A 10,000-nucleotide genomic window follows, 5' to 3' on the forward strand; every position below is an offset into this window, starting at 1 on the left:
TCACAGGTAATCTGGACCTTCAATGTGCTTCTCTCTCCTCTCCTTCCTCTCTCTCCTCTCCTCTCCTCTCTCTCTCTCCTCTCCTTCCTCTCTCTCCTCTTCAATCAATCAATCTTTATTTATAAAGCGCCAAATCACAACAAAGTTATCTCAAGGCACTTTACACATAGAGCAGGTTCTAAACCGAAACTCTTCAAGTTTTAATTTATAAAGAGACCCAACATTCACACATGAGCAGCATTTAGAGACAATGGCAAGAAAAAACTCCCTTTTATCAGGAAGAAACCTCAGAACCAGAACCAGGCTCAAAGTGGGAGAACATCTGCCTCGACCGGTTGGGGTAGAGGGGAGAGAGAGGAAGAATAGGAGAGAGAGAGAAGCACATAGAAAATAAACATTGAAGCTAGAAGGTCCGGGACTGGAATCTGTCATCCGGACGTCTACAGGCCCAGATTACCTGTGAGATGAGAAAGCACAGACAACTCCGGGGAAGAAGTGTAGGTTACTGAATGCATTAATAGTACATGAATGTTATTGGATATAGATGGATGGATAGAGGAGCTCAGTGCATCATGGAGGTAGGAGTCCCCCGGCAGTCTAAGCCTATAGCAGCATAAACTAGGAGCTTGCTAACTATAAGCTTTATCAAAAAGGAAAGTTTTAAGCCTACTCTTAAAAGTAGAGAGGGTGTCTGCCCTCCGGACCGAATCTGGGAGATGGTTCCACAGGAGAGGAGCCTGATAACTGAAGGCTCTGCCTCCCATTCTACTTTTAGAGATACTAGGTACCACAAGTAGGCCTGCGTTCTGGGAGCGCAGTGTTCTGGTAGGTACATAAGGTACTATGAGCTCTTTAAGGTATGATGGAGCCTGACCAGTAAGAGCTTTAAAAGTGAGGAGAAGGATTTTAAATTCTATTCTAGATTTTATGGGAAGCCAATGCAGTGAAGCTAAAATAGGAGTAATGTGATCTCTCTTTCTAGTTTTTGTCAGAACGCGTGCAGCTGCATTCTGGACCAGTTGGAGAGTCTTTAGAGACTTGTTAGGACAGCCTGATAATAATGAATTACAATAATCCAGCCTAGAAGTAACAAATGCATGGATTAGTTTTTCAGCATCATTTTGAGACAGAATATGTCTGATTTTTGAAATGTTACGCAGATGAAAATAGGCAGACCTTGAAATTTGTTTTATGTGGGAATTAAAGGACAGACCCTGGTCTCTCTCCTCTCTGTCCTCTCTCTCCTCTCCTTCCTCTCTCTCCTTTCCTTCCTCTCTCTCTCTCCTCTCCTTCCTCTCTCCTCTCCTTCCTCTCTCTCCCCCTCCTTCCTCTCTCTCTCTCCTCTCCTTCCTCTCTCTCCTCTCTCCTCTCCTTCCTCTCTCTTTCTCCTCTCCTTCCTCTCTCTCCTCTCCTTCCTCTCTCCTCTCCTTCCTCTCTCTCCTCTCCTCTCTCTCTCTCCTCTCCTTCCTCTCTCCTCTCCTTTCTCTCTCTCCTCTCCTTCCTCTCCTTCCTCTCCTTCCTCTCTCTCCTCTCTCTCTCTCCTCTCCTTCCTCTCTCCTCTCTCTCCTCTCTCTCTCTCCTCTCCTTCCTCTCTCTCCTCTCTCTCCTCTCTCTCTCTCCTCTCTGTCCTCTCTCTCCCCTCCTTCCTCTCTCTCCCCTCCTTCCTCTCTCTCTCTCCTCTCCTTCCTCTCTCTCCTCTCTCCTCTCCTTCCTCTCTCTCTTTCTCCTCTCCTTCCTCTCTCTCCTCTCTCCTTTCCTTCCTCTCTCTCGCTCCTCTCCTTCCTCTCTCCTCTCCTTCCTCTCTCTCCCCTCCTTCCTCTCTCTCTCTCCTCTCCTTCCTCTCTCTCTCCTCTCAGAAGAGTTCGGTTTAGACCTGCTCTATGTGCAAAGAGCCTTGAGATGACTTTGTTGTCATTGGCACTTTATAAATAAAGATTGATTGATTGATTGATTGATTGATTGATTGATTGATTGATTGATTGATTGATTGATGGGACTTCCTGCAGCCAGACCGGGTCCTCAGGTGTTCCAGGTATTTTGTCCACCCTGTCACCTGATTGGCTGAATTGTATTGACAACAAACGCTGAGTCAGAGCCAAGAGAAACTTTATTGGTAGAAAGAATTTTAACAGCCGACAGAGATCAAACTGCATTCTGGGTAATTTTTATGGTAGGGTAGAGGTCATCACAGGGGTCAAAGGTCAGGGGTTAAAGGTCAGCATTCAGGAAACACAGAGAGACAGACTTCCTGTGATTGGAGGGATTTTATGAAGGAAGCTAACAGGCTAGGTAGCACCATGATGTCATACTGAATGTTGTCATACTGAGTGATGTCATACTGAGTTGTCACACCGAGTGATGTCAACCATGATGGCACACTGTGATGTCACACTGAGTGATGTCACACTGAGTGATTTCACACTGTGATGTCACACCGAGTGATGTCACACCATGATGGCACACCGAGTGATGTCACACCATGATGTCACACCGAGTGATGTCACACTGAGCGATGTCACACTGAGCGATGTCACACCGTGATGTCACACCGTGATGTCACACCGTGATGTCACACCGAGCCCTAAGCATGACATCACTCTGTGTGACATCATGCTTAGGGCCAATAGCTTCACAGACACAGAGCTGCTTCTATCCAATCACGTGTCAGCTTCATAATATCTTTTTTTTCTTCTTTCTTTCTTTAGTTTCCTTGGTAACAGGGACAGGGTCAGCAGTCACAGGGCTCGTCCAATCACAGGCCTTGTTTGGCCAGGGAGGCAGTCACCTGACAAGAAGAAATGTTTGATTTGAGAAACATTACTGTGAACAGGTGAGCAGGTGAGCAGGTGAACAGGTAAACAGGTAAACAGGTAAACAGGTGAGCAGGTGAACAGGTAAACAGGAAAACAGGTGAGCAGGTGAACAGGTAAACAGGTAAACAGGTGAGCAGGTAAACAGGTAAATCATGTACCTGGTCGGCCAAGGTGTCCAGAGGCGGAGCTTCAGCAGCCGTTAGGCTTCCCGGAGAGGAAGTGTTGCTAAGGTGATTAGGGGAGGAGTCAGACTGGACGATGATGTCAGCACCGTGGTCGGTTCGAGCTTTGGCGCTCTCTCTGAACATCAACTTCTGACTCTCAATCTGTAATATATAATATACCATATAATAATTACCAGAGAACCCAGAGAACCCACACAGGCACAAGGAGAACATGCAGACTCCACACAGAAGGACCCCAGCTGGCCCGCGGGTTTGAACCCAGAACCTTCTGCTGTGAGGGGACAACGCTGACCCCTGCAGCACCACACTGACTACTGATGATGTCATTGATATTAAAAGATAAAACACTAAGCATCAAATAATTCACTTCCTATCTGCACACATGAATTTAATATTAAATGTTTTTGTTTAGTAAAAATGATTAGTTGGTAGAAGTTATCATGACATTTATTTCTTTAAGCATTCTATGTGAAAAATGGTTAATAACTGAAATGAATTATATGTTTATATAGTCAACAAAGTCACATGTTGTATAAACATAAATAAACATAAACACATGTACTGAATATAAAAGTTGAATTTCAGGCTGCAGCGCCTCCTTCAGTACCTATTCAGTCAGGAACACTCTCGTCATAGATTAAACCATTTATTGCAACAAATGGTAATACAGATTTACTTGGTGTTGAAGGTTCCACTGTAAGATGCCCCCTGGATTAGCCAGCAGCATGCTGAGCTAAAAACAGGGAGTGCAATGCAAGACCCCCTTGGAGTGGGCCGAAAGAAAGACATGAATTGTAGATTGACCCTAGAGCCATGATGGGACCCTGAACCAGAAGATGGAGGCAAGCTTTGCCAGCAGCAGTGTGAGCAACGGTGAAGCAGATCAGTGTAGGTGGGAGTAATATTTAAAGGGACCGCCTTGTGGTGAGAATGGCTGTGATTGGTGTGTGACTGATAAGGTGTGCTGATTCAATCAGTGGCTGTCAGCTGATTACAGCTGGGGAGTATGACTTCTGTGTCCTGCATGAACTAAAGAGTGTTGGTAGGGTGTTGGTAGCATGTTGGTAGAGTGTTGGTAGGGTGTTGGTAGGGTGTTGTTAGAGTGTTGGTAGAGTGTTGGTAGGGTGTTGGTAGAGTGTTGGTAGGGTGTTGGTAGGGTGTTGGTAGAGTGTTGTTAGAGTGTTGGTAGGGTGTTGGTAGGGTGTTAGTAGAGTGTTGGTAGAGTGTTGGTAGAGTGTTGGTAGCGTGTTGGTAGGGTGTTGGTAGCATGTTGGTAGAGTGTTGGTAGGGTGTTGGTAGGGTGTTGGTAGCATGTTGGTAGAGTGTTGGTAGGGTGTTGGTAGGGTGTTGGTAGGGTGTTGGTAGGGTGTTGTTAGAGTGTTGGTAGGGTGTTGTTAGAGTGTTGGTAGGGTGTTGGTAGGGTGTGGGTAGGGTGTTGGTAGGGTGTTGGTAGGGTGTTGGTAGAGTGTTGTTAGAGTGTTGGGAGGGTGTTGGTAGAGTGTTGGTAGAGTGTTGGTAGGGTGTTGGTAGAGTGTTGGTAGAGTGTTGGTAGGGTGTTGGTAGGGTGTGGGTAGGGTGTTGGTAGGGTGTTGGTAGGGTGTTGGTAGAGTGTTGTTAGAGTGTTGGTAGGGTGTTGGTAGAGTGTTGGTAGAGTGTTGGTAGGGTGTTGGTAGAGTGTTGGTAGGGTGTTGGTAGAGTGTTGTTAGAGTGTTGGTAGGGTGTTGGTAGGGTGTTGGTAGAGTGTTGGTAGAGTGTTGGTAGAGTGTTGGTAGCGTGTTGGTAGAGTGTTGGTAGGGTGTTGGTAGAGTGTTGGTAGAGTGTTGGTAGGGTGTTGGTAGGGTGTTGGTAGGGTGTTGTTAGAGTGTTGGTAGAGTGTTGGTAGGGTGTTGGTAGGGTGTTGGTAGAGTGTTGGTAGCGTGTTGGTAGAGTGTTGGTAGGGTGTTGGTAGAGTGTTGGTAGAGTGTTGGTAGGGTGTTGTTAGAGTGTTGGTAGGGTGTTGGTAGGGTGTGGGTAGGGTGTTGGTAGGGTGTTGGTAGGGTGTTGGTAGAGTGTTGTTAGAGTGTTGGTAGGGTGTTGGTAGAGTGTTGGTAGAGTGTTGGTAGGGTGTTGGTAGAGTGTTGGTAGGGTGTTGGTAGAGTGTTGTTAGAGTGTTGGTAGGGTGTTGGTAGGGTGTTGGTAGAGTGTTGGTAGAGTGTTGGTAGAGTGTTGGTAGCGTGTTGGTAGAGTGTTGGTAGGGTGTTGGTAGAGTGTTGGTAGAGTGTTGGTAGGGTGTTGGTAGGGTGTTGGTAGGGTGTTGTTAGAGTGTTGGTAGAGTGTTGGTAGGGTGTTGGTAGGGTGTTGGTAGAGTGTTGGTAGCGTGTTGGTAGAGTGTTGGTAGGGTGTTGGTAGGGTGTTGGTAGCATGTTGGTAGAGTGTTGGTAGGGTGTTGGTAGCATGTTGGTAGAGTGTTGGTAGGGTGTTGGTAGGGTGTTGGTAGAGTGTTGGTAGCGTGTTGGTAGAGTGTTGGTAGGGTGTTGGTAGGGTGTTGGTAGCATGTTGGTAGGGTGTTGGTAGGGTGTTGGTAGCATGTTGGTAGAGTGTTGGTAGGGTGTTGGTAGGGTGTTGTTAGAGTGTTGGTAGGGTGTTGTTAGAGTGTTGGTAGGGTGTTGGTAGGGTGTGGGTAGGGTGTTGGTAGGGTGTTGTTAGAGTGTTGGTAGGGTGTTGGTAGGGTGTGGGTAGGGTGTTGGTAGGGTGTTGGTAGAGTGTTGGTAGAGTGTTGGTAGAGTGTTGGTAGGGTGTTGGTAGAGTGTTGGTAGAGTGTTGGTAGGGTGTTGGTAGAGTGTTGGTAGGGTGTTGGTAGGGTGTTGGTAGAGTGTTGTTAGAGTGTTGGTAGGGTGTTGGTAGAGTGTTGGTAGAGTGTTGGTAGAGTGTTGGTAGCGTGTTGGTAGGGTGTTGGTAGCATGTTGGTAGAGTGTTGGTAGGGTGTTGGTAGGGTGTTGGTAGGGTGTTGTTAGAGTGTTGGTAGGGTGTTGTTAGAGTGTTGGTAGGGTGTTGGTAGGGTGTGGGTAGGGTGTTGGTAGGGTGTTGGTAGGGTGTTGGTAGAGTGTTGTTAGAGTGTTGGTAGGGTGTTGGTAGAGTGTTGGTAGAGTGTTGGTAGGGTGTTGGTAGAGTGTTGGTAGGGTGTTGGTAGAGTGTTGTTAGAGTGTTGGTAGGGTGTTGGTAGGGTGTTGGTAGAGTGTTGGTAGAGTGTTGGTAGAGTGTTGGTAGCGTGTTGGTAGAGTGTTGGTAGGGTGTTGGTAGAGTGTTGGTAGGGTGTTGGTAGGGTGTTGGTAGGGTGTTGGTAGAGTGTTGGTAGGGTGTTGGTAGAGTGTTGTTAGAGTGTTGGTAGGGTGTTGGTAGGGTGTTGGTAGAGTGTTGGTAGAGTGTTGGTAGGGTGTTGGTAGGGTGTTGGTAGCATGTTGGTAGAGTGTTGGTAGGGTGTTGGTAGCATGTTGGTAGAGTGTTGGTAGGGTGTTGGTAGGGTGTTGGTAGAGTGTTGGTAGCGTGTTGGTAGAGTGTTGGTAGGGTGTTGGTAGGGTGTTGGTAGCATGTTGGTAGGGTGTTGGTAGGGTGTTGGTAGCATGTTGGTAGAGTGTTGGTAGGGTGTTGGTAGGGTGTTGTTAGAGTGTTGGTAGGGTGTTGTTAGAGTGTTGGTAGGGTGTTGGTAGGGTGTGGGTAGGGTGTTGGTAGGGTGTTGGTAGAGTGTTGTTAGAGTGTTGGTAGGGTGTTGGTAGAGTGTTGGTAGAGTGTTGGTAGGGTGTTGGTAGACTGTTGGTAGACTGTTGGTAGACTGTTGGTAGGGTGTTGGTAGGGTGTTGGTAGAGTGTTGGTAGAGTGTTGGTAGGGTGTTGGTAAGGTGTTGGTAGACTGTTGGTAGGGTGTTGGTAGGGTGTTGGTAGAGTGTTGGTAGGTTGTTGGTAGCGTGTTGGTAGGGTGTTGGTAGGGTGTTGGTAGAGTGTTGGTAGAGTGTTGGTAGAGTGTTGTTAGAGTGTTGGTAGGGTGTTGGTAGGGTGTTGGTAGGGTGTTGGTAGGGTGTTGGTAGAGTGTTGGTAGAGTGTTGGTAGGGTGTTGGTAGGGTGTTGGTAGAGTGTTGGTAGAGTGTTGGTAGCGTGTTGGTAGAGTGTTGGTAGAGTGTTGGTAGCGTGTTGGTAGAGTGTTGGTAGGGTGTTGGTAGGGTGTTGGTAGACTGTTGGTAGACTGTTGGTAGGGTGTTGGTAGAGTGTTGGTAGGGTGTTGGTAGGGTGCTGGTAGACTGTTGGTAGGGTGTTGGTAGAGTGTTGGTAGGGTGTTGGTAGAGTGTTGGTAGGTTGTTGGTAGCGTGTTGGTAGGGTGTTGGTAGGGTGTTGGTAGAGTGTTGGTAGAGTGTTGTTAGAGTGTTGGTAGGGTGTTGGTAGGGTGTTGGTAGGGTGTTGGTAGGGTGTTGGTAGAGTGTTGGTAGAGTGTTGGTAGGGTGTTGGTAGGGTGTTGGTAGAGTGTTGGTAGAGTGTTGGTAGCGTGTTGGTAGAGTGTTGGTAGAGTGTTGGTAGCGTGTTGGTAGAGTGTTGGTAGGGTGTTGGTAGGGTGTTGGTAGACTGTTGGTAGACTGTTGGTAGGGTGTTGGTAGAGTGTTGGTAGGGTGTTGGTAGGGTGCTGGTAGACTGTTGGTAGGGTGTTGGTAGAGTGTTGGTAGGGTGTTGGTAGGGTGTTGGTAGGGTGTTGGTAGAGTGTTGGTAGCGTGTTGGTAGAGTGTTGGTAGAGTGTTGGTAGGGTGTTGGTAGACTGTTGGTAGACTGTTGGTAGACTGTTGGTAGACTGTTGGTAGGGTGTTGGTAGGGTGTTGGTAGAGTGTTGGTAGAGTGTTGGTAGGGTGTTGGTAAGGTGTTGGTAGACTGTTGGTAGGGTGTTGGTAGGGTGTTGGTAGAGTGTTGGTAGGTTGTTGGTAGCGTGTTGGTAGGGTGTTGGTAGGGTGTTGGTAGAGTGTTGGTAGAGTGTTGGTAGAGTGTTGTTAGAGTGTTGGTAGGGTGTTGGTAGGGTGTTGGTAGGGTGTTGGTAGGGTGTTGGTAGGGTGTTGGTAGAGTGTTGGTAGAGTGTTGGTAGGGTGTTGGTAGGGTGTTGGTAGAGTGTTGTTAGAGTGTTGGTAGAGTGTTGGTAGAGTGTTGGTAGGGTGTTGGTAGAGTGTTGTTAGAGTGTTGGTAGAGTGTTGGTAGGGTGTTGGTAGGGTGTGGATAGGGTGTTGGTAGGGTGTTGGTAGAGTGTTGGTAGAGTGTTGGTAGGGTGTTGGTAGGGTGTTGGTAGAGTGTTGGTAGAGTGTTGGTAGGGTGTTGGTAGGGTATGGGTAGTGTGTTGGTAGGGTGTTGGTAGAGTGTTGGTAGAGTGTTGGTAGGGTGTTGGTAGGGTGTTGGTAGGGTGTTGGTAGAGTGTTGTTAGAGTGTTGTTAGAGTGTTGGTAGGGTGTTGGTAGGGTGTGGGTAGGGTGTTGGTAGAGTGTTGGTAGGGTGTGGGTAGGGTGTTGGTAGAGTGTTGGTAGAGTGTTGGTAGGGTGTTGGTAGGGTGTGGGTAGTGTGTTGGTAGAGTGTTGGTAGCGTGTTGGTAGCTTGTACCTTTTTCTTCCCTCCTCCCGGCACGTGGGTGATGTTCTCCAGAGAGCTGACTTTAGACTGAACTGCTTTGAAATCCACCTTCTCTGATTTAATCTCCACCTTCCCTCCACCTGCAGCACAGAGCAGCAAAAGTTAAATCACCTGTGTGAGTGAGTGTGTGTGAGTGTGTGTGTTTGTGTGTGTTTGTGTGTGAGTGTGAGTGTGTGTGTGTGTGTGTGTGTGTGTGTGAGTGTGAGTGTGTGTGTGTGTGTGTGTGTGTGTGTGTGTGTGTGTGTGTGTGTGTGTGTGTTACACCTGGTTTGTGGTGGATGTTGGCTTTGGAGCCGCACTTTGACGTCACACTACTGAGATCCAGCTTCTTATGAACAATCTGAACCTGCAGACAGAATTAAATATTTACTTTCTCTGATAACATGTCTGCTCCTCTCCTCCCACCTGTCTGCTCCTCTCCTCCCACCTGTCTGCTCCTCTGCTCCCACCCGTCTGCTCCTCTGCTCCCACCCGTCTGCTCCTCTGCTCCCACCCGTCTCCTCCTCTACTCCCACCCGTCTGCTCCTCTCCTCCCACCTGTCTGCTCCTCTGCTCCCACCCGTCTGCTCCTCTGCTCCCACCCGTCTGCTCCTCTGCTCCCACCCGTCTCCTCCTCTGCTCCCACCCGTCTGCTCCTCTCCTCCCACCCGTCTGCTCCTCTCCTCCCACCCGTCTGCTCCTCTGCTCCCACCCGTCCTCCTCCTCTCCTCCCACCCGTCTGCTCCTCTGCTCCCACCCGTCTCCTCCTCTCCTCCCACCTGTCTGCTCCTCTCCTCCCACCTGTCTGCTCCTCTCCTCCCACCTGTCTGCTCCTTTGCTCCCACCCGTCTGCTCCTCTGCTCCCACCCGTCTGCTCCTCTGCTCCCACCCGTCTCCTCCTCTACTCCCACCCGTCTGCTCCTCTGCTCCCACCCGTCTCCTCCTCTACTCCCACCCGTCTCCTCCTCTCCTCCCACCCGTCTGCTCCTCTCCTCCCACCCGTCTGCTCCTCTCCACCCACCCGTCTGTTCCTCTCCTCCCACCTATCTGCTCCTCCTCTCCTCCCACCTGTCTGCTCCTCTCTTCGTTTCCTCCCACCTGTCTCCTCGTCTCCTCCCACCTGTCTCCTCCTCTCCTCCCACCTATGTGCTCCTCCTCTCCTTCCACCTGTCTGCTCCTCTCCTCCCACCCATCAGCTCCTCTCCTCCCACCCATCTGCTCCTCTCCTCCCACCTTACCTTGCCCCCTCCAGGTGTGTGTCTGACGTTCTCTGTGGAGCCGACCTTTGACCTCACATTACTGAGGTCGGGCATTGGGTGGGAGGGGAGGGGGGGCGTCCGTCCACGAGCAGAGCCGGGAGACCTGGGAGGAGTTCGAACCACCGCCACCTGCAACAC

At 49.4% G+C, this 10,000-nt stretch overlaps 1 protein-coding gene across 1 annotated transcript in view; it reads right to left on the bottom strand.

Annotated features, from left to right (window-relative positions):
• Nucleotides 1-2,752: 2,752 nt before the first annotated feature.
• The window catches only part of maptb (microtubule-associated protein tau b), a 9,688-nt gene continuing 2,440 nt past the window's right edge, over nucleotides 2,753-10,000 (bottom strand). Inside the window, exons 3-7 of the mRNA XM_062439045.1 lie at nucleotides 9,842-9,991; nucleotides 8,889-8,970; nucleotides 8,595-8,704; nucleotides 2,972-3,139; nucleotides 2,753-2,785 (exon numbers count right to left, since the gene is read on the bottom strand). Coding sequence (XP_062295029.1) covers nucleotides 2,753-2,785; nucleotides 2,972-3,139; nucleotides 8,595-8,704; nucleotides 8,889-8,970; nucleotides 9,842-9,991 — 543 coding nt within the window. The remainder of the gene's footprint in view (nucleotides 2,786-2,971; nucleotides 3,140-8,594; nucleotides 8,705-8,888; nucleotides 8,971-9,841; nucleotides 9,992-10,000) is intronic.

The sequence above is a fragment of the Scomber scombrus genome, chromosome 18, assembly GCF_963691925.1.
Source record: "Scomber scombrus chromosome 18, fScoSco1.1, whole genome shotgun sequence".
In the NCBI taxonomy this organism is placed as follows: domain Eukaryota; kingdom Metazoa; phylum Chordata; class Actinopteri; order Scombriformes; family Scombridae; genus Scomber; species Scomber scombrus.